This window comes from Nannospalax galili, unplaced genomic scaffold (genome assembly GCF_000622305.1).
Source record: "Nannospalax galili isolate Female #2095 unplaced genomic scaffold, S.galili_v1.0 scaffold687, whole genome shotgun sequence".
Lineage (NCBI taxonomy): Eukaryota > Metazoa > Chordata > Mammalia > Rodentia > Spalacidae > Nannospalax > Nannospalax galili.
In genome coordinates this window covers 1,121,001-1,145,626 of record NW_008357456.1, presented here as the reverse complement: position 1 = coordinate 1,145,626, position 24,626 = coordinate 1,121,001, and the positions used below count along the sequence as shown (strand labels likewise).

The window sequence follows — 24,626 nt, the reverse complement described above, 5'->3', positions numbered from 1 at the left end:
AGATGCTGAGGGATAAAGGAGGAGGCAGTACTCTGATCTAGAAGTGAGGATGAAGTAGAGAGAGGCTAGCCACCTGTGGCCTGTGAACTGAGAGCCAGTAGTAACAGATCAAAAGATAGGCCACTTTCTCATCAGCAGAGGGGAGCTTGCAGTGGTGTGAGTGTTGCTAACAACAGCCATGCTCCACACTACTGCAGGGCTGGCAACTCTGAGCCACACTGAGGCCTGTGAGGAGGGCAGGAGAGCACTTAAAAGAATGCTGTGTCACCAGCCAACTTTGTAGGGAGCTGTTTGTTTCTTTACTGGGGATCTGGGTAGCATAGATGTGTGATGTCACATGTAATAAAGGAACAAGCACTATCAGAGCTTTTTCAAAACAACCCCATTTTATGAGCAGTGGTATGGCCCTTCCTCTTGTGACTCACTCCATTTGTACCTACTGGACAGTCCGATTTCTAATAAATTCCAGTGACAGATGCATTGGATGCCACACTGGACCTTGGGGTGCTGAAAACACTACTTATATCCATGGCTTTCTGTTTAAAAAGAAACGGAATCTAATATAACAATAACCATAAAAAACCTAAAAGGAAAAAGTTGCCATGCACATCTAAGCTAATCATTAGAGTGATTCACCCTGGAGCATTCCAGGTAACCAGGTTTGTTACACAACTAGGCCTGGGCTTGGCAGCATCTCTAGAGCTGCCAGGAGCCTCTGAGAATGTCTGCAGGGAGGGAGCCTTTTCAAAGGTGGCTTTTGAAAAGAATATGTGAATGATATTAATCCAGGTATTCTTTTCTGCCAAACACAAATGTCTGTGCAGCACACAGATACACCCAAAGCCCACAGTTAAGTTTTAGAAACAACAGAGTCAAGAGGCTACACATACCCAGCAGACCTCTCTGCATGTCATCAGTCAGAAGAAGGCTTCCTAGTTTCTTTAGCTCTGATTGTGCTTGTCACTGTGCTGACCTAAAAACACTTATCTTCACAGATCTTCCTTTTGGCTTAGAATGCTTCTTTTTGACAGCCTGAAGACAGCTAACCCTAACTTTCTAGGGTGATGGGATGCCAGGCTAATATAGACCGCTTTGGGGAGAAAACACAGGGCCTGGATGCTGCCATCCTGCCATGGGCGCGCTTGCCTTCCCCCTTCCCGTAGCAAGGTGTTCAGGGCCAGCCCACCTGTGGAGCAAATGTGGCCTTTCTAAACAATGGGTATAGATCTTGTCAACATATTTTCTTAATGTCAGAATTTGGCTGAGGGCAAGAGTAATCTGATCAGACTGACTTCCGCTAGAAATAGGTTTCCAATTTTATTTCATTAAAATTTGAGAATTATCCCTAGAGAGAAGGTGAGGAGGCTAAAATTTGTGTTTCTTTACATATGAGAGAGAGAGAGAGAGAGAGAGAGAGAGAGAAAGGGAGAAAGGGAGAATTGCTAACAATTTTGTCTTTTGAAGAGACAGTTTATGCCTTAGGATAATCCATGCAGCATGTAATAGGCTTCCACTTCTTGCTCCTGACCTACAGTGGCTGTTGTTTTTTTCCGCAGGTGTATTATAACACAGACGATGAACGAGAAGGGTAAGACACTTAGCCATTTCATTCTAAACACTTTAAATTTGTGGGTGGAAATGGACCTTGCAGCACTGTGTAACCCTGGGCAGGAGGTGGGACCTACCCGTCTGCTCGTGACTCAGAGCTGAGAAGGGACTGCTGGGCAGAAGGCTGAGGGGATGCTTTGCTCTTGTAAGCGTCTCTTTCTATCCCCTTTCCTTCCTATGATCTGCTTTGAATAAATGGCCATTTTATAAGTAAATCGTCTCTTCTCTTCCACCTTTTCACCAACAACCCAGTTGCTGAAATCCTCCTGATAGTTCTTGCTACCCATTTCTTGACCCCAACACAAGACCAAGTTGAGTGTGAGCAAGAGGCAAAGGTGCCAGACAACCTTTCCTGCTTTCAGAACTACCTGACACACACACAGAGATCTTGATGCCTTCACTCTAGATGGCTTGGAATGGGACTTGGGGAAGCTGAGAACCTGTTCAGTCTTCTCTAGGGTTTTAGGTAAAGAGGATGCTACTGAAGGCTCATAGTGTCTTCCATGCCGTGTCTCTGTTTAACAGTGGCAAGAGACAGTCTCCTTCTTTGCAGAGAACACAGGCCCATCCAAACGTGCACCTGTAGATTTTTAGGGACACTCAAGTATTCAGTGTGTTTTCTATCCTCACTTTCTTTTATAGACTCAGAAGTTTGTAGGCCAAAGGGGGCCGTTAAGGTCATTGAGATGACTCTTGTCCTAGGCAACAGCATCGGTAGAACATTCTTGAAAAATTGATGTTCAGTGAGCTTCTATTTGAATATTGCCAGTGAGGGAGAGCTCACTGTGTCAGGGCTAGTTCATTATATTGTTTCTAAGAGCTGGATGATTCCAGCTGCAACTGTCTTAGACTTTTCATCGCTGTGACAAACACCTGAGAGAAATGGAGGGAAAGATTATTTTGTCTCACTGTTTCAAGGAGGTTAGTCTGTACTCACTCGGCTCCACTGCACGTGGGTCTATGGTAAGGCAAAACATCACGGTAGGGGGCAGATGGCAAAGGTTTTCCTTCATGATGGCCTGGAAACAGAGAGAATGCCTCTGCTGGCATGCTTTGTCCTTTTTCCCCTTTCGAGTCATGTGGCCCCTGGTCTATTGAATGCTGTTCCCTACATTCAGTGTAGGTCTTCCCTCAGTGGTTATCCCCCCCCCCCGCCGGAAACACCTTCCCAGGCATATCCAGTGTACTTCACAAATCTCCTAGGACCTCAGTTGATCAAGTTAACAATCAGGGTGAATTATCACAGTTCATTCTATATATGTTGAGTTGTGTTTTTAAAAAATATTTTATTATTTTTGTCTTATGTGTATTGCCTGCATGTAGGTAGGTGCACCTGTGTTATGCAGTGTCCAAGGGGGTCAGAAGAGGGCATTGGATCCCCTGGAACTGGAGTCACAGACAGTTGTTAGCTGCCTTGTGGGTGCTGGGAATTGAACCCAGGTCCTCTGCAAGAGCAGTCCATGCTCTTAACCACTGAGCTGTCTCTCCAGCCTGTTGAGCTGCTTTTGACTTCTACCCATTGACTCTTGTCTTACTCTCCAGATAAGTCTTTTCCTTAACACTCAAACATCCCTTTCCTTCATGTGACTGTTTAGTTAAAATATAGTTTTACCTCTTAACATCTTCTTTCCCTTCCTGGAAAACTACTAAATTTTAAAATAGTCTTCTGAAAATTGGCTTTTAGGACAAATATGTATTTTGAACCATGTGGTTTTTTGGGTAATATTAGGAAATTTCTTCTTAAAAGCTGGATGATATTTTTTTTCTCTTAAAGCAAGCTGAGACTACATTTATTCCAAGTATCTACTTTATGTTCTTGGTTTGCATTTGCTTTTAGTAACTAAAATTCCAAGACCATTTTCTCCCTAAACCATGGTCAAACCTGGGCTTCTGTAGTCCCATGCGGTTATATATTTACTTGTAAAACATTTCACAGTTGGTGAAGGAAGTGTCGCAGATATTGCTGACCTCATTCCCAGAGCAGAAGTTGGCAAGTGACAGTCTGAGATCAGATTACCATCTGTTTTTTGGTTTTTGTTTTTAATTTTTATTTACTTATTCTATGTGTATGAGTATTTTCCCTGCATGTATGTAAGTGCACCTGTGTGTGCAATACCTGTGGAGGCCAGAACAAGGCATCAGATCCTCTGAAACTGGAGTTCTAGATGGTGGTTAGCTGCCATGTGGGTGCTGGGAACCAAACCTAGGTCCTCTGGAAGAGTAGCCTGTGCTCTTAATGACTGAGCAATCTCTCCAGCCCCTACCATCTGATTTTGAGTAGACTAAGAATGGTTTTCATATCTTTCAGTAGTTAAAAAACTTGTGAAGTGTCATGTTGCAGGACATGTGAAAATCATATGGATTTCAGGCATCTATAAGGAAATTGTACTGGAACACAGCCACATTAATTCCTTTCTGTGTTGTCTGTGGTTTGCTTTGGTGCAATAGCAGCAAAATTGAGTGGTTTGAGCAAAGAATATAGGACCTTCAGAGCAAAAATATTAATTGTTGGGCCCTTTTCAGGAAAGTTTGCCACCTTCTGACTCAAATGGAGAGAATCAGAAAGGACTTAAATGATCTTCAAGCTGGTTAGGGCCAGAACCTTGGCTAAGAATGAACCTCTAAATTCAGAATTCTACATTCTCTAAATACTGATTAGAAAGCCAAGCACAGTGGCTCATGCCTGTAAACTCAGCGATTGGGAGGTTGAAGTAGGTGGATTGTAAATTTGAGGCCTGCGTGATCTACATGATAAGACCCTGTCTCAAAAACAAAAACAAGACAAAACCCAATTAGCTTGTTCTTTTTATCTTGATACATAAATAATCTATTTTCAGTGGCTGGAACAAACAGAAATGATTAGCACTATCAATCCTAATCTGCTATCCACATACTTTTAAAGAGACAGTATGGCATCATGGAAAAAAATGTTGGCTTTGAGCTCAGGAAGCCCATGTGCTACTCCTGGACTGGTATTTATCAATACGAGTCTTAAGCTCTTTGATCTCTGGGCTTCAGTTTCCTCAATTTTACATTGAGGATATTGCATAAAACTATCTCTTAGATTCTATCCAGCTTTAACATTTCATTTAATATTGTGCCTGAGATAATGTTCATGGGAAAACAGAATTCTATGAGTGAGAAGTACCTGAGCTCCTGAATGTTCTTTGATGTGCAGACCTCACTATCTCATCTCAAAGTGTCCCCTGCCAACTGACTGTGGCCAGATGACTGTTGACCTTCAGCCTCTCTGTAACAATAACATGCGTTGTTGCACAATCATGAGTTCTGAGACCTGAACTCTGTACTTTTATACATCTTCTAATTAGCATTTCATTGCAATATGGGCAGCATTGGAGCATCAGTGTTAATACATGGCAGGTGCTTGGCTGTTGCTTTATGTCAAAGTAATATCACTCACTAAATACCTTGAGCTAGGCACCGTATTAAGTGCTTTTTGTTAATGATTTTCGTGATTTCCCCCCAGTTTCCCAGTATTTGCACTGATCGTGAGAAAACAGGGTTTGAGAAATTAGGAAACTAATTCAAAGTCATTTAGCTGGTACACGATAGAAGTGGAAATTGAACCAGTACCTACCTGCAACTCTCAGTACTTGCCTTTAGCCATTGTGCCCTATTGCCCAATCACCTCAATTCTTGACCTATGGTTATAGAGAAAGCACAGGGGAGATTCTCATTGTGATAGCTTTCTGGCCTTTATGAAAGTACATCTTTGGTTCATCCCTTGAAGTGGGAGGCAAGACTGTGACAAGTCCAGATGAGTGTACCTGGAAGAGGAGATGAGATCTCTGAACTTCAAGGCTGCCATGTGCATTTACTTAGCCCTGAAGAGGTGCTATCTTCATGGACGTTTTCATAACTTCTATCATGTCTGGGGTCAGGTCAAGTTCTTCACTCTTCTGTGTGTCAGGGCTTTGACTTAGTTTAGTCAGTTGTCATAGTCTGTTGTCCTGTGGCACTTAGGAAGTTGGCAAACACTGCAGCAGGAGTACTATGGAAAATCTGGCTCGCGTCTTTGCACCTCTTTGCTTTTAACAGCTTCATAATAAGTCCTGGGTAAAGTATAACCCTAAACCCTGCTTTGCTTCAGACCTAATACTTCTCAGGACTTTTCTGATGAAACTTAGTATTCCTTTGTTTATACAGCTGGGACTTGTTTTCCCTTAGGTTGGCACCACAAGCCAATAGCTGAATAGGCTGTTGGCACTGGGTTCTTCTACTTATTGGTCAGTGGGATGTAGATAGATCCCAGGGAAAACACTTCTTCATTGTTCTCCAATCTTTTGGAGGGTGTTGGACAGTGCCACTAGGCACCAGAAGGCCTGAAGCCTATGGCCTTTCATATAACAAGTGTGTAAGCCATGTTTGCTATTTCTGGCCTTGCTTTGAAAATAAATGAAATGGTTCAGAACATATAAAACCTATTGACTCCTACTGCATTTATAGATTCAGAAGCATAGAAAAGTATGTTTGACCTCTCAAGAGAAATGTGGTTTATCCAAAATACTGTTTTAATGGCAAAGTGTTTTGTGGTTTGGAATGAGGTGGTATCAAAAGTCAACAGAGGGACTAGAGAGATGGCTCAGCAGTTAAGAGCACTTGCCACTTATATTAGTTATTTTTCTGTTGCTGTGATAAAACACCATGGCCAAGGCAACTTATAGAAGGAAGAATTTATTGGACTTACAGTTCCAGAGGGATAAGAGTCCATCATTGAAGGGGGAGGCATGGTAGGAGGAAGGCGGAGCAGAAAACAGAGCATTCACATCTTCAAGTATATACGAGGAACAGAAAGAGAAAAGTTCCTCCAGCAAGTACGTATATCCTAAACCATCACAAACAGCACCACAAACTAGGACCAACTATTCAAATGCTTGGAGCTTCTGGGGGACATCCTCATTCAAACCAATACATTGCCCTTCCAGAAGCAGCCAGTTCAATTCCCAGTGTGAATGTTGTGGCTCACCAGTGCCTCTACAGGCACCTACACACAAGTGGCATGTACACACACACACACACACACACACACACACACACACACACACGTGAATAAAAATAAAAGAAAACCTTTCTTAAAAAGTCAACAGAACTGGAAAAATCTTGCTCAATGAAAAAAGGAAATCACTAGCTTAGGAACTCACACACAGCATGACAGAGTGTCTGCTGGTATTTCTTGCCAGTTACCAATTATTAGCCTAATCATTCCTCGCTGTTGTATGAATGAATTTTTTTCAGTCTTCTCATCCTGAGTCCATGGTCGCAGATGTAGCACATAACATAGCCTGCTCTTATGACAAAGTAGCAAAGAGAAGGCAGGGTACCAGTGCCTGGAAGTTCATTACCTCTTTCACCTAAGACGTGAGTTTTAGATTTTTCTTTTAGCTGTTTTCATTACTTGACACAGAGAAAAAAAAAATACAAGTGAGTGACCCAAACTGAATAAAATGATAAACATGAAAGTATGTTTAAATACATCTTTTTTTTCTTTTTTTTTGGTCTTTTTGAGACAGGGGCTCCCTGTAGTCCCAGCTGGCCTGGAACTCACTATGTAGACCAGGCTGGCCTTGAACTCACAGAGATCCACCTGCTTCTGCCTCCCGAGTGCTGGGACTAAAGGCTTGCACCACCATGCCTGGCTCTTAATCTCATTTCTTATACCCGCATTCACCTTTGTTTCAGATTTTATCATGAGGAGTTCCCTCAAAAGTGTAGTATCAGAATAGCTCATTTTACTTATTAGCTATATCATCCTGCATAAAGCCATTAACATATGTAAGCCTTCGGACATTATGGACACTGGGGCTAAAATTGTCCTTGTTCTGGCTGACTCACAGAGTGCTCAGGAGACTTAAGTGAGCAAGGGTTTGAAGTATGCTTTGTAAAGTATAAACCGTTATTAAGGAATATGATTGATTAACACACCTTTTAGAGTATGAATAGATAAATTAAACACCATTGGTCTAGTGATTAAGCTACTGGAATGAATAGAAATATTTTTTCAACTGTGCACAAGTAACATACCACGTGCTTTTATACCTCTGGATTTCTATTAGCTTGACATAGGAAGTGATAGGATGGCTTTCCGATGGCAGTAGGGCCACCAGGAGTTGCAGATTTTTTACTCTCTGGAGGATTAGGATTCAAACAATGTCAGTCTCCTATGGAGGACCATAGTAGTAGTTCAGCTGTTTGCTCTGGATGGACATTCTGACCTTTCAAACTGTCTGGCTTATTTAATTGTCTCCGTATTTTTTTCTTGCAAATCTCTCCGACCCATAATCCTCACCGTCTTCCTCCTTGTCTTCATCTAGCACTTCGTGGTGCTTTCCATGAATAAGGGGCTCTTGTGAGAGCCTTAGACTCATTTAGTTCTCTTGTCAGCTTCCCTTTTAACTTTATTAAATGAATTGTTAACTGACAATGTTTGTACTTATTTATAGCGTACAGTATGATAATTTGACATGTAATGATCAATTCAGTGCAATTAACATATCCAACTCCTCAAATATTGTCATTTCTATGTCAACAACTTCCTTTTAAAGATAAGGTGACTAAGGCCTGGGTAAGTTGAGAAGCATGTCCAAATTTGCATAGTAACCTGTAAAGCAGGGATTAAAATCAAGGTGGTCTCACCTCAGAGTTCCTGTCTTAAGAGTTCTGCTAAATGCCAGATATTGCATCATGGCTCAGAACATCCCCAGAGAGATTAAAATTTCCTACAGATCTTTGTCCTTGAGCCCAAAGAATAGTAAAATTCCATTTCTCCTCTGCCTTCTGTTATGCCACTTTCTGCTTTTCTCAAACAGTGCTTGCTTTCCTTAGGGTTCCTGGAGTGGACAGGAGATTTGTCAACCATCAGAACTGACCCAACAGAGAATGTTCAGGGCCTCAGCACCACTGTCTCCCAGGAAGTGGGGCCAGAGTCTTCCCTGTGGAAGAGCAAAGGACTAGGCAGCTGGGTTGGGGATCCTCCCAGCATGCCAGTCTCATCTGCTCCAACTAGGGCCTGAGAAATAGTAGGAAGTCAGGACAGCCTCAAAACTAAGGTTCATTGGGATGGGCTTATGTCATTTTCAGAGGTTCCTGCTATTCCCCAAGGGGCTGGTAAGAGGGCACAAGACAGCCAGGCCTGGGCTAGATGTGAGAACTCCTGTGACTAGGGCACCACACAGCCACCAGTGCTCACACCTGCTTTCCTGCAGCCCAAACAGAAAAGGAGAGACAGGTGCAGACCCAGAAATCTCACCTTGTGGATCCATATTCAGCAGTACAAAGCAGGTCTTAGGTCTGTGCCCTAAAGATAGTTGTGTGCATGTTTTCTCCCTCAAATGGGGGTATCCTGGGACCTGAAAGGGAAAAGAGTGGTATGAAAAAGGAAAAAGACAGGGACCAAGATTTTGTGAACTTGTGTTTTTGACTCCCTTTTGCTGTATTAACCATTTCTGCTCATCTTTTCCAGCAGCAGTGTCCTCGTTAAACGGATGTTCAGGCCCATGGAAGAGGAGTTTGGTCCAACACCTTCTAAGCAAATTAAAGAAGAAAACATAAAGCGAGGTAACTCTCCAGTCCTGGGGGGTCACTGGCAGGGCTTCCGGTACATTGTGTCTTGGTGTGAAAGTTGGGGAACATTTTATGAAGAACTCACAGCACAGCCTGTGGATCAGGGTCAAATCCCATGGATTTTTCCTCACATGGGGAGTTTACAGGCTTCCCCTTTGCCTTAAAATCTGTCCTTTTAAACACCTTGAGCAAGCTTCATGCTTTGTGGGCATTGGTTCTTTCCTTTGCCTTGGGAGAATGGTTAGGTGTCTCCTGACTCACCCAGCAGTAAGATACAAGGTTAAAAAGAAGCTTACTGCATGTTCAACAATAACAGCTCCAAGAACCAGTGATTCAGAATCATTCAATAGATGGAAATGATTAATCATACACAAATAAATGAACCTTTCTTTCTTGTGACATCACAGTTCACTGGTTTTCTCTGTTAAGACTCTTACTGCTTTCTTACCGAGAATAAGAAAGGAAGCTTGAGAGTATGAGTGGCTCAGCGGTTAAGAGCACTGGCTGCTCTTACAGAGGACCCAGGTTCGATTGCCAACACGCACATGGTGGCTAACAGCCATCCCTAACTCCAGTTCCAGGGGATTCAATGCCCTCTTTTGACCTCCATGGGCATTGCACAACACAGGTGCACTTATATACATGCAGGCAATACATTCGTACACATTAAATAAGTTTTTTAAAAAAGATGAGCATTCTGTTATTAAGCCCCCCTCCCCAAGCCTGCCTCAGATTCCTGGAGTTTATATGACCTTGTTGCTTCTTCACTCTCTTTCTATTTTAAGAAATATTATTATTATTGCTGTTGTTGTTGTATATGTGTGTATAGAGGTCAGAGGAGAACTTTGTGGAGTCAGTTCTCTAGGTGACCAGGCTTGCATATTAAGTGTCTTTACCTGCTGAGCCCTTTGGCTGACCTGTTGCTCCTCAGAGTCCTCATCTGTAAGGTGGGCTGCCTCAGAGCTGCTGTGAGGACCCATGAGTTAACATGCATAAGACACTTCATTGAAACCTAGCATGCAATACACAATCACAGTTTTAACTATTAAAACAGGCCTATGTCTATGTCTAAGTAAGTTATATTATCATAGTCGCATATGAGTAATTAGTACTTGACAATGGATGGAGACTAAATACATAAACATTGCATTAACAACATGTAAGTTCCAGGTGTGCCCAACCTGTGACCCATGAATGTGACCGAACATAATACCATAAACTTACTTAAATGGCTTTTTTTGTTTGTTTTGTTTGTTTTTTGTAGTTCAATTGAGGGGTTCTCAAGTACGGGCTTTGTAGATAACAATGCATGTCCCAATGTCAAAGGGTAGGACAGATTGCTCTAACTCTGCCAGCTTACCATCGATATTTTACCTTCATTCACATGCATCTTTTCTTCCTCATACTTTAAACTCACAGTAGAGTCATAGGAAAATAAGAATCACACATGTGTAATTGTAGCTTACCTCCATGTATAGTGAGTGCCCGGTAGCTAGTCCAAAGGCTATTCTTCAGAGTTATGAAACTGGCACAGAAATTGCCACTAGAAATTATATCAGACTGTAATTAACTTTCTAAACTTTGAAGTCAGAGAGACATGTGAGGGCATCCTAACTTATCTGTGGTAAGAAAACGTCTCCCCAGAGGGACTTTTCTTTGGAAAGGACAAAGAAGTTACTCCTTGCTTGAAGCTCTGAGCTGATGCTTGACGAACTTGGGAAATCAGGGCCAGTGACAATCTGTTTATTTGTTAGAAGTTCCCCAAAAGAGACAATATTTGCAGTTAGTGCCAAAGCAGCCATTACTGGGTGTTTTGCTTTGAGGCCACTTGTCAGGGTGACTGGGCCAGAATCCCTTGGGGGCTTCACATATGGCTGTCTGCCTTTGGATGTACAGTGTCTGGGATGTGCAATGGTTGTACTTGCTGCTGTTGGCAGAGTGGTTGTTATGATTGCTTACCACAGAGTAGAGCTAATGAAAACTGACTCCTTGGGCAAGCCCTCTGGTGGACTGAGAGCCCAGCACATCCACCAGTATGTCTGTCAACAAGCCCAGCAGGGGAGGGCTGGACCTGCCCTGCCTGGTCCCTGACCTTCACAGCCACCTTCCCAGAATACCTTGAGCACTTTCTATCCAGTCCTGAGCATCCATACCAAACATCATGTTTAAAAGACAATGGTTTGAACAGAGGTTATTTATAGGTACAGCAACAGCACTCATCTTAATCCAATACAATTTTGGGTTTCCCTCGGGTCAGCTGCTGGAAATTGCTCTCTTTTTCTTGTTTGCTATTGAGAGCTTTGGGAAGAAATTACAGAATTTCCATCACTAACAGCTACCAGTGATGTGTGTTTTTCCCCTTGAATTTAATTTTCCTTATCTGGATATAACTGGGTCCTGTGTTCTAATTATTTTTTCATGTACTGCTAACATTACCTCCTCTTATAATAACCATTGAGTTGCTAGGTAGTTTTAGCTGAAATGGAAGCTACCCAATATTGTTTCCAAAGAACTAAATTTGGAAATCTTTGGAGATATAGTCAATCTACTTATTTAACTGGTGCTTTATTTTTATATTTGATAAAGAGAAGACACTGCAGTACTTAAGTCTTCCCGCCTCCCTTCTTTCTCCCCCCTCTTCTCTCTTCCCCTCCCTTCATACACTAACTCAACACTCACTGGCTACAAAAAGAAATTTGGGCAGAACCCTGTGTATTCTTGTTAATTTGGTCTTTATAAAGAAGCCTTTGGGATGGAGGGGGAAGTATGGGAGTTTGGACTTGAGCTGATTTCACTTTCCCTCTCTGCCTTTGTTTTTCTGGTTGGTCGTGACTATAGCTTGATGGATATTTGACTTTGGTCGGCATACAAACCCGTTGGGGTCTTTTGACCTGTATAGTTTCCGTAGAGTGGCCAGATGCATGGCGTTTCAGCTTTGACCCTTTTTCTTCCCTCTGAAGAATCAGAAGTCATGCCTGTCACTGGGAGGAGGACAGAAAGAGTGGCCAGCTTGCTAGGGCTGCAGGGTTGCATCTGAGTGACAGTGGCCAGTTCTTCTTGGAGCTGAGCTGCAGCATGGTTGTCAGAAGGTGAGCAGAGGACAAGACCAGCTCAAGCACCAGCCAGAGCAGTCATGTCTATGAAACCCAGGGATGATTCTTGGCCTTTCTGACCTCCATATGCATCTATGATCTCTTCCCTCTCCGCTCTCTGATTCAGAACTTTTACAGAGAAATGAATAGAAAAGCTGCATCCCACTTTCCTGAGGGCACTAGAACAATTGCTTCCTAATAGATTCTGTTGGTGGGAAATAGGTCTCACTGTACTCCAGGCCTGGACTAAGTATACAACATGGACCTTATTTCACAGAACCTCAGTCAATCCTATGTGGTAGATCCTAGTGCCCCTGTTTCACAGACAATCCAGGACTGAAAATTTGGGCCGTGACTGGAGCTGAGCCAACAAGGTCTTCCTCTGCTGGCCCAGACAGTGCTCTGTTGCCTTCCTAGACCCATGCACCTGTGGGTTTTCCAACAAGACTCCCTACCCTCCTGGTGTCATCCCTTTCCAGCCTTGATGGTCCTAGAGTCTTGACAACTCAGAGTTCCTTGGCACTCACCCCCACCCCACCCCAGTAAGATTAGGCTGTAAGCATAGTCTTGTAACCCTCACAGCAGTCTAACACAGAGGTCTGCCTGCCTCTCCTGATGGACTGCCAACTCCCTAAAGGCAAGGGCTGAGACTGGCTATCTCTGCCACACTCCATCCCCTGGTACATACGCTATGGCACCTAGGGAGTAGTCAGTGATAGTTACAAAATGAACAAAGGTATAAATAGAAAAAAATAGATCACAGGAAAGAGCAGTCATAAAGAGAGCATGTGCCAACCTTGAAAAACTCAAATGTGAGCATGGGTGTCAGAGCATCTTACATCCCAGTAGACATTGCCCAGTTGTTTCTCATCCAGTCACTCCTCAGATGTCCTCTAGCCACAGAACATCTACGTAGCTACCTTAGACACCCCAGAGCATGACATCTGGGCCAGGGATCCAAGACTTAGCAGGTAATATCAGCCTCAGACACCAAAGTGACAGGAACTGGTTCCCTGGGGCTCTTTGGTCACACAGCTCTCTCCCCTTTTTTTTCCAGTGCTTTTGTATGTGAGGCAGGAGAATGATGATGTGTTTGATGCGCTGATGCTGAAGTCACCCACAGTGAAGGGCCTGATGGAAGCGGTAAGTCATGAGCCCCTTTCAGCCTCCAGGAATCCTGCTATGTTCCCCTTGGCAGAACTCACTTAGTATAGTACAGCCACCAGGATGGCTCCAGAATGAGTTTTTCAAAGAAAAAGAAGAGCTGAGATCTGTAGAAACATCAGCCTCTATGTGTTGGGCTTATCACCATGTTAAAAAGGAAGCTTGGAAAGACTGCCAAGTTCGCATCAGTTTCAGGTTAATCACAGCCAGATGCTGTGGAGAGGTAAAGTGGGAGTTTGCATTTGCCTGTTTGCATGAAACCAAATCAGATACACTTAGCTTCCAAATACACACACAACAGACAACTTAGTATCTTGTTGGCTATGATAGTATGGGTAAGGGAAAAAGACTATTGTAGAACTGTAGTGGTTTGAGATGATTCTTTCCCTCTCACTCCTGACCTAGACCAGTGTTACTCAGTGTGGCCCCAGGAAAAGTTCTTTTGAATTTTATTTACATACCCTTCACCCACATGTGACTGTGCTTTGAGAATGAGCTCTGTTCTCCCAGTCACGTTATGGTACAGCTATGATGTAGAAGACACCAGTTTACAGTGACAGTGACACGAGCACAGTGTCCCTTGCCTCTCCTGGTGGACCACTGGTCTGGAAAATGGCTCTGGTTGGACATCTTGGTTTATGGGGACAAACATCAAATGTATAAGAATGTTTCTATGAATGTATGACCATCATGGGCTTCATGCTGCCCCTCTGCTGGTCATGTGGCCTGGTCTGATTTCTTTCATTTGGCATACTCTTCCCTGATGTTTGTCCAAGTTGTAATGTTCTACTGTGAACCAGTGTTTCATTCTTTCTTATAGTTGAATATCTCATCATGTGGAGGTACCGTATGTTATTTTTCAGTCATTCAGCTAATGGACGTTGAATTTGGGGAGCTACTGTGAAGAATGCTACCATGAACATTCTTGGACTGGCTTCTGTTTAGGCATCTGTTTCCAGTTCTTGGGGTCTATACTGAGTAGAACTTCTGAGGTAGACACAAAGTACCAAATATTATATGATTCCACTTATCAGAAGTATCCAGAGTAGGTAAATCCATGGAGATAGGAAGAGGTTAGTGGTTTTCAAGTGTTTGGAGCAGGAGGTGAAGCAAGCTTAATGGGTTTCCTTTGGAAGTAATGAGGATGTTTTTAGGATTTGAGATAAACAGTTGTATAATATTGTGAATGGACTGTTTTATACATAGATACAAGCACACATATATAATACTTATTACTAATTAGAAAAAATTAAAAACAATGCATCGTATAATGTGACCATCGTGGGCTTCATGCTGCCCCTGTGCTGGCAATGTGTGTCCCCAGGTCATTCTGAGCAGCACAGCAAGGCCCACTCACTAAGAAACACTAATAGAGGTCTTGGCAATTTTTGTGTTTGCCATTATTGCGGGGAGAGGGGGATTTCTATTCCATATAGAGCAGAAACAAACCCAGAAGTAAGTGCATACACACACATGCACACACACACAGACACACACAAATGAAAGGTTTTTAAATTGGAAAGAACTAGTATTACATTTGATTTTAACCAAAGGGCTAAGAAGTGATGAACCAAAAATTTTTAAATGACCTTAGTTGCCAGAGGATAGACAGATGGCCTAGAAGAGCCCATAAAACACTCAGATTTCTCTGAACAGTTTTGGATGATTTCACACCCTAGTCTGGCTTTTAAGACTATGTTGCTGAAACTGACTTACTCAGAAGAGTGGCAGCAATGAGAACTTCTGAAGGTCATTTCACATGAGTGTTCTTAGTCTTCAGCACTGGAGATGTTGATTCAGCTGTGAATCAATCCTGCCTCCAGGTCTCTGTAACCCAAGCTAACCTTGAAGTGGTGAGCCTCTCACCTCAGCCTCCTGAGCACTAGCATTATAAATTTGTAGGCATGTGCTACCATGCCTGGCAGGAATCTGTTTTGATATCTCCTCAGAGCATTCTGAGGGGTGGGAACTGTAGATTGAGACCAGTTCTAAACTGATGTGATTTGCTATGATCCTGTTTTTGTCCTTGGTGCCTGTTCTTTTCCTTCCGTAACAGCTGTCTGCTTTTGCAAGTGCCTTGAGGATGTGATCCCAGTAGAATACCTCCACGTACCCCAATAGCAGCCTAGCAACTTGAGCTGACATTTCCCTTGATTCCCTCCAGAGGGAGCTCACCACATCCACCTTGTTTTGGTAGACAGGAAACTGGGTGGGTGATTGTTAATGTGTGGTATCCCTTGAGCCTGTAACTCTTAGAAAGTTAGAGTCCTTCTATTGGCTGTGGTCAGATTCCTCAGACCAAATATAGCTTCATTTCTCAAGTCTAGAAGGAAAAGATTTCATTAAAGCCCTGTCACAAGCTAAGCTACTGCTTGCTCTTGGAGTTGTGCAAATGGGACAGCTGGGCAAGAGCCCCTTCAGGGTCCTCAGGAGATGCAGGCTAGTGGTGAGCCATAGATGGATGCCGTGGACCTGGGATAGTAACAGAGGACCATGGGCTCTATTGAAGGAGGACTTCAGCACACAGTGAAGATGGTATATTTTGAAGAATGTTTGCTCTTGCTCGCTATAGTTATACCCTGAGTTTTTCTGGGGTTCTGGGTAGGGTAAGAAAGTACTGCCTGAAAGTGGGTCATCTGAAGGTTGGGATCTCTCCCCGTGTATGAAATTTTATTACATTGACATTTACCAGTACAAATTTGTATGTTTGTAACATACTCATGCATGTATATGTAATATAGATATATAGCATCAATATGTATACATGCATATTTTAAAATATGTGTATATAGAAGAAATACAATAATACAGTTATCTCTCTATACCCAGAATTGGTTCCACAACCCTCTGTAATACCAATACTCCATGGGTACTCAAGTCCTTTATATAAAATGGTATATTTGTTATAATCTCTGCACATCCTCTCATACATTTCAGACTACCACTAGATTACTTATACTGCCTAATGCAAGTAGAAGCTGTGTAAATTGCTAGCCTTGTTTAAAGAATGAAAGGAAAAGATGTCTGTACATGTTCAGTATGAATATAACAAATATTTTTGATCTCTGGTCATTTGAACCTACAGATGCTGAACCTGTAGTTACAGAGGGCTGACTGTATATATGTGTGTGCTTATATTAGCATATACATAAGTGATATATGTTTGTGTAAAATAGGCCCAAGTACACATGAATGTAGTACCCAATAATATAGCTTAGTGGGCACTAGAGAAAATTTGTCTTCAAATTCAGACTGTGCCTTTTATTAACTGGACAAGTTTCTTAACCTGTTCTTCATTCCTAAAATGGAAATTGATAATAAAGCCTGCCTCCCAGGGTCATTGTCAGAATTAAGTGAGACAAGATAGGCAGAAACCTTTGCCTGGGCCCTGGTCTTTTTTTTGTTTTCTTTCTTAACATTTTTATATGCTGTATTTAATTTTATGACTTTTATTTCTCTTATTGAGATGTTCTGGAGATTTAAATATCTTGATTTATATATATATATATTTAATGTGTATGAACGTTTTGTCTGCATGTATGTAAGTGTACCTGTGTTGTACAATGCCTGAAGAAGTCAGAAGAGGGCACTGGATCCCCTGGAACTGGAGTTATGGATGGTTGTTTGCTGCCATGTGAGTGCTAGATATCAAACCTGGGTTCTCTGCAAGAGCAGCCAGAGCTCTTTGCTCTTAACTGCTGAGTCATCCCTCCAGCCTCCCCTGGTCTGTCATGAGTTGCTGGTGACTGTGCCTTTTTTATTGAACCATCCTTTTGAGTTAGAGTCAATACCAAAAAGCACAGTGTTTTTCAGATTTTGGATTTTACAAATATTCATTGTCCAAAAAGATGGAAAATTATTTTGGTTCACAAATCCACTGTGTAATAACCCTCTAATATGAAATGTCACTGGAGGCATGGGGCTATGGGAATGGTGCCAATGTCCCCCTAAAACAAAGGAGACAGACACCTACTCCTGAGGAATGAACTTTCTGTCCTACAGTCCAGTATCCCACAGAAAACTAACCCCACAAACTAGAAGTCAGTGTGACCCCTGGCCTTCATATTTTCCTTTGACTCAACTTCAAAATAATATCATTATGTGTGAAGTTTTTTTTTTTTTATAATAACTAAAAGTTATTTGAAGAAAAAGAATACTACCAAGTAAGGAAAAAAAAGAAGCAACTCTAACTCCCGAGGAAGTTTGTTTAATTAAAAAAGCATTATGCTTGTGGTCAAGCCATCATTTGAACCCTGTCAGTTGGTGAAAATGATTTCCTGTGAGCACAAACAATTCCTCCCTCAATTACTGTGGACATAGGCCTTTACTTTTGTAAGTGGGCCTACCAGAATCCCCCATATACATTTCAAAGATACCATCCCAGAACTCCAACATGCCTTCAGATCAGATTTCTCAGGGGTAACTGAGGAATAGCACAGTTAGTTGGATTAAAGCAAACTAATGTTTGAGGGCCAGGGCCTGGTGCATATCCTTACTTGAACTGACCTTGATTCTTCCCTAAGTGCATATTCCCTTGGGATGGGAATAAGCTACCTCTTTATACTTTTGGGGGGTACCAGATCCCTGCAAATGTATTTCTTAAGCCAAGGAATGGCCCAGTTAGCAATTTCCTACGCATATCCCTGTGGATGTTAGGAATTGACTTGATGCTCCTCCTCTATCATCGGTGTTTTGGGAAGAACTGCTGTCCTGCTGAGGAAGGGGCTCACAGTCTTCCAGAGGCAGCCTCTCAATTCCGGTGTGAAAGTATGGACAGTGTCAAGTTTCTGTGTGTGTGCCACAGTTCCTGCGGAAAGAGGAACACCTACCTGATAGAATTTGAAAAACTTGCCTCAACATTATCTATAAAACAGGGCCACCAGGGCTGGAGAGATGGCACAGTGGTTAAGAACACTGACTGCTCTTGCAGAGGACCTGGGTTCGATTCCCAGCACCCACATGGCTAACAACCATCTGTAACTCCAGTTCCGGGAAATTCAACACTCTCCTCTGATCTCCATGGGCATTGCACAACATGGGTGCACTTACACCCATGCAAGCAATACACTTGTATACACACACACGCATACACACACACACACACACACACACACACACAAACGGGGCTACCAAGGGCATTAAAGGGCACTGCACACACTCCTCCTGAGCAGACAACAGCAGGCACACTGCCTTTGATGCAGCTGCTTCCACAGCAGGAAGACATGGGTTGTTTTCCATGGACAGCCTACTCTTATTTCTCCTGGGGAACTCAAATTCCCTACCCTCAGCCACATATTACTTGGATATTAAGAAAATTTATACTGAAGTATAAGCCTTTTTGAAAAAAAAAATCTTTACTTTTTAAATTAAAAAGTTTTTACTTAGTATGTGAGGTATTAGATCTCATTATAGCATTTTTGAACAATGTATTTTTAGTAGACTCCCCTCTCCCTGCCCCATCTCTCCCACCTTCATCTCCCTCACCTCCTGCCTCCATCCTCCTGTAACCTTCCCTCAGTCTCTTACCCTCTTTCATGTCATATGTGTCTCTTTCAAATAATTTTTAAATTTCTTTTTCTTTAAAAAAAAAACTATCAACAATTGGTGATGAAATGTGGATTTGTCCTCTAAAAAGAACGGAACAGTGTTCCCAGCCCTCCTCCAGGTACAAACTGACATTTGAGTCAGAAGGTGCCATATCAGGCAGATCCCTGAACATGTTGGGGATGGTAACTGCTCCTGTGGCTGACATGGGTTTCCTACAGCCTGTAAGTCAGTCATGCTCATAGGGTGGAGTAACTCTGTTATTTAGAAATTAAGATTCTCTCTTTAAAAAAAAAAAAAAGTGGGGAGGGGGCAGGCCTTGACAGTGAGGAGGTCAGAAGCAACCTTGAGGTTCATCCTTATCTTGCACCTTTTTTGAGTCAGAGTCTTGTTTACTGCTGCACACGCCATGCTAACAGACCCGTGGGAGCACTGAGGTTACAGATATGCACTACTGCATCCAGCTTTGTGTGGATCCTAAGAACCCAAACTCAGCTCCTCACCATCGTGTGGCAGACACTTTACCCACCAAGCCATCTCCCTTGCACTGGGATGCTCTGGTATATACTCTTTCTTGAGATATTATTTCCAAGTGTGCCTGGCTTCTCACCACAAACACACACAGGAAAGAGCACTTGGGGACCTGGACAGGCATCACTAGATTTAAATCATGGCTGGACAGTCTTGGAGGCTTAACTGCAACAAAGAGGAACAGAATTAGTGTTTAACCTATGCCAAATGGGGCTACTTTCTGTGGGACACACCGGACGATTCCCCTAATCTGATTGTCCTGCACATCATGTGCCTTCGTCACAGGTAGGAAATCTTTATTCCTAAGATTGAGGCACTCAGAAAAATGGGGGAAATGTTCTCCATGCAATGGATGTTACTGAAGAGTCTCCAAGTTGGCATCATTTGGAGGAAACAGACCATTTTCTTTTCAACTGCATATTTGATATCATGTCATCAGAGTCATCCATGTGACATTGGTGATTCACTTTGTTATAATTGCTTTAAACCTAAAGTCAAAGGATGGTGGCAGTTGCAAGGTGTTATTCATTTGTGTATTTATTTTGGCATTTCTGACTGAGTTTTATCTAGTGATTTCACAAATAACAAGCTTTGACCACTGCACCTTGTAGCTTGTCCTGGAGTCCAGCAAGACCCCTCACAGCTCAGGGCCTTTGCATTACTGGCCCCCTCTGCCAGGAGTGCTCTTCCTTCATGTCTACCTGGCTCACTCCTTCTAGGTCTCTGCACTCATGGGTTATCAAATGGACCTTCCCAGACCACTTTCATAAATAGCACCTCCATCACTCTGTCCCTTCAACTGCTTTATTTTATTTGAAGCTGGGGGCCTAGTTAGTTCAACTTGATGCAATCTAGAGTCACCCAGGAATAAGGAACCTCAATTGAAGAATTTCCCTAATCGAATTGGCCTGTGGCCATGTCTGTGGATTGATGATTGATGTGGGAAGGTCTAGCCCACTGTGGGCATTGCTATCCCTAGGTAGGGGGGCGTGGCTGCATAAGAAAGCTTGCTGAGCATGAGCTAATGAGCAAACTAGTAAGCAGCATTCCTCCAGGGTCTCTGCTTCAGTTCCTGCTTGGGTTCCTGACTGGCTTCCCTGGGTGATAGGCTGCTACCCGGAAGTGTAAGCCAAATAAACCCTTTCCTCCCCAAGTTGCTTTTGATCAGAATGTTTTTCTCTGACCAGCAACAGGAAAGCAAACCAGAACCCCTAGCATAGTTGATATTTGTTAGATTTTATTATTTCTTTCCTCCCCAGAAGAATGCACAGTTCATGAAGTCAGGGGGGCTTTGTGTCTTGCTATCTGCTGTGTATTCTCAGAACTTTGCACACACGTTTTTTTGAGTACTGTGGGCTTCTCACATGCACTCTTTCATTGAGCCCTTACCATACCGCTGTGAGCATGGCCATTTTACAGATATGGAAATTGAGGCTGGAGTAGAGGGGTGGGTTTTTCCCAAACTCTGACAGCTTCACAAAGTGGTAAAAGATACCCTAAGCACTCAGTCAACTTAAGTCCAAGTAGGCAGATGTCCATACGTGAACATATGACAAATACCATATATTATAAACATTCAAAGTCACATTCACCAATATTAAGGGAAAAAAGATTAGGCAATAGTAAGCACTGAGACAAGAAGTAACATATAGTAGTTAATGAGTCCAGTTCAGATCCAGTTCTACCACTATAAGCAGTATAACCCTGGAAAAATTACTTAAAGCCTTAATACCCTAATGTCATAATTCGTGAAATGAGGGTCTGGAGAGATGATTCAGTGGTTAAGAGCACTAGCTGTTCTTCCAGAGGATCTGGGTTCAATTCCCAGCACCCACATGGCAGCAAACAACCATCTGTAATTGCAGTTCAGGGGGTCTGATCCCATCTTTTGACCTCTGCGGGCATTGCATGACACAGGTGCACTTATATATTTAGGCAATATACTCATACACATAAATAAAAATATAAAAATTTTTGAAAGACACTCTTCCCCCAAATTCAATGAAATTAAGAGTGCTATCTGTCCTATTATTGCTTTAATTTGAAAAGTTCACGTGTGAGGTGCAGCTTTGCATTTGCACGTTACCTGATTGTATCCCCTTCCATGAAGTGCTCTGTTTTGTTGTTTTCTTCCCTTCTCTACTGTCCATTGAGTTCTTTTTAACTGAAAGCAGTTTGTTCTGTGTCTGTTTATAATTTAAAAATGCTTCCTGAAATATTTTTTCTTGGATTTTTATGTTGTTTTGATCTACTGATATATTTTAATTCCATGCTGTTAGCTCTAACCTTTCTCTGCAGGTACATGTCTTCCTAAAAACACCTTACTTTAAGATGATAGCTCTACTAAGAATTAACTCATTTTTTTTTCTTGTACTTTCATGGTTTAATCTTTCATATATAAATCTTTGACCCTGCAATTTTTTTCTCACTACATATTGAGGCTGGTCTAGAAAGTGCCATGTAGCTCAGGCTGGTTTCAGGCTCAAAGTCCTCCTGCCTCAGGTTCCCCGAGCGCTGGGATTACAGGTGTGTGCCACTATGCCTGGCTCACCTGAAGTTTGCTTTAATGTAAGGAGCAGAGGAATCCAAGTTAATTTGTTAACTTTTTTCTCTATGGCTACCTGTTTAATCCAACATTGTGGTTGGAGTCCATGTTCTTTTATAAACTGACCCAAATATCACTTTTCTCAAGGTTGAGCTCCCAATGAGCTGAGCTTCTGTTGAGTGATTTAAGATCTGTCAGAAGAGAGATTCAAAATAGTGTGGTATTAAATATAGGTTCTCCGACACATGACACATATTACACGTTCAACAGAGGGAGCTACCGTTCTTGTTTCTTTTTATCCTTTTGCAAGGACAGAGGAAATATAGCTTGATGAAAATAGTTGAGGACCTAATCATTTAGGCTGTGACTCTTTCAGTTGCTAACTGTGATTCTGGACTCCGCTCACTTCTTTTAACCTCATTTTACCCAACTATAAAGCCAGAGATTTGGGTTGAATGATCTCAGAAGTTCTGTTTAGTGAGAATCCACGAAGGTAGTTCAGGGAAAATGAGCCTTTTCTTTCCTTATAAATGAAATTTTCAGAGTGAAATGTGTGAGAGAGCTGAGCTGAAACGCTCCCTTGCTTCCACTTGAGCTCTCATCTGTGCTTACCTGCTTTTGTTATTGGTGTTGTAGATATCTGAGAAGTATGGGCTGCCCGTGGAAAAGATAACAAAGCTTTACAAGAAAAGCAAAAAGGGGTAAGAAAAAAGTCAAACATATTTGCTTCCATATTAGGCAATTCTATAAGGTGCATTGTTTTAAATAGTGCCTCTTCTGTCACAGTTGTGACCCATCTCTCATAAAATTGGAGTGTCATCCTCCAGGGAGACCGACAGTGCAATGTCATGATGTCACCTGAGATGCTCTAGTCTAGTGACAGGATTACAGGTGGATTAGAGGGGTCTGAGGTGGTAGGAGCATTGGGAAGAGTGGAGGAGTCACCCCTTTGTAAAGAGTGGAGCTTATAGGAAATCACATGTGGCTCTGGACATTGGTTTCAGTGTGCTACTACAGGAACAAACAATGGTTGAGGACATAGACAATTCTTCTAAAGTAATTATTAATGAAATGTTTCTTGGTGGTCATTGGACCTGCTTTTTGGGGATTGAGGAGGGTCTGCGTTTCCTGTTCAGTGCTTCATGCACATTCCTCTATCTTTTCTTAGCTAGTATGTGAGAACGATGTTATCATCCAGCTTACTGATGAGGAAGTGAAGCCCAGGGCCTGCTAAAGCATTTTGCCAAGGCCTCATCTTCTGTAAACAGAGCACAGATTTGAGCCCAGGTCTGTGGTCTCCAAGTTCAAGAACTTTACTCCTTTCTTCTACCACCCCAGAAGCCCTCCGAGGGCTTCCTCTGTGTGAGCTTCTAGGAGCAGATGCCACAGGATTTAGTTCAGGGTAGTGTCTCCATTGACTCATTTTCTAGAGTTTTTTTTCTTTCTAACCTACAAAAAGCAAAAATAGGGTCTTTAAACTCTTCTCTGGACCCTTTTCATAAAGGAACCAATATCTGGGATTCTCAGACTTTCTGAGTGTGGATCCTCTTAGTTGAGGGCATCAGACTTGAGTTCTTGTTGGAAACTCACCAAGGGTATATTCCAATTCTTTCCAAGATCAGTGCAGTAGCTCTGGGACACTCCTTTGAGTGATGCCTCAGGTCTGCTTCAGTGTGGACACACGTGCTGCTGAAGATAACATTGCCCTTCAGCACTGACTCTGTATGAGGTCCTGTGCTCAAGGCTTTTATCCCAACAACTACCTTCTAAGCTTGGGTGGTTCTTATTTCTGTAAAATAATAAACTGAAGCTCTGACAGGCTAAGCATCTTGCCTGATGACACCTGGCTCTAAAAATGATTCAGTGAGTCAGTGAGTCATTCATTCTCAAACTCAAACTCCTCTGACTTCCAAGAATGACATTAGCTCATACACTTTGAAACTACAGCTAGACTCTGAAAGTTGGTTTTCTGAAATGAAACCACTGAAGGGTTGGTAACTAAGGAATAGTGAAGGAGGAGTTTCAGGGTGAGACAAAGCTAACTTCAAACCTAGCTCAGCCATTCATTGGCTGACTGAACTTGGGGAAATGATTGAACCTTGCAGAGTTCAGTTTCTCATTTGCAAGGTAGTGATGACAAAACTTGCATTTTAAGTTGCTGTGAAGCTCAGGTACAAGGTCTTCTACTGTTTTGTTATGTGTTCAAATGAGGGTAGCTGTGGTTCTTAATGCTATTAGTTAGGATGCCTAACTAGTCTGTGATTCTGTCAGTAGTTAGCAGTGATTTGAGGCTCTGCTAGTTTCTCTGAACCTCAGTGTGCCAGTGTATGAAGGAATAGGGTTGAGCTGAGTGATTTCAGAAATCCTACTTAATAAGAAGTCATGAGGACAGTTCAGAGAAATTGAGACTCTGCTCTCCTCAAACTGTTTTGGGTAAACTAGAAGGGGCAGAGAGGTCTTTCCATGCTCTGTCTCTTCTACCCCTCCCAGCTTCCGTTGCGGGAGACCCTGTCTCAAAAAAAAAAAAAAAAAAAAAAAAAAAAATTGGTTAAGAGAACCCC

General features: G+C 42.4%; 1 protein-coding gene across 1 annotated transcript in view; it reads left to right on the top strand.

The window, feature by feature from the left end:
• Grhl2 (grainyhead like transcription factor 2) overlaps positions 1-24,626 on the top strand; it is a 158,459-nt gene that overhangs the window by 130,966 nt on the left and 2,867 nt on the right. Inside the window, exons 12-15 of the mRNA XM_008855099.2 lie at positions 1,557-1,588; positions 9,089-9,183; positions 13,339-13,424; positions 22,702-22,766. Coding sequence (XP_008853321.1) covers positions 1,557-1,588; positions 9,089-9,183; positions 13,339-13,424; positions 22,702-22,766 — 278 coding nt within the window. The remainder of the gene's footprint in view (positions 1-1,556; positions 1,589-9,088; positions 9,184-13,338; positions 13,425-22,701; positions 22,767-24,626) is intronic.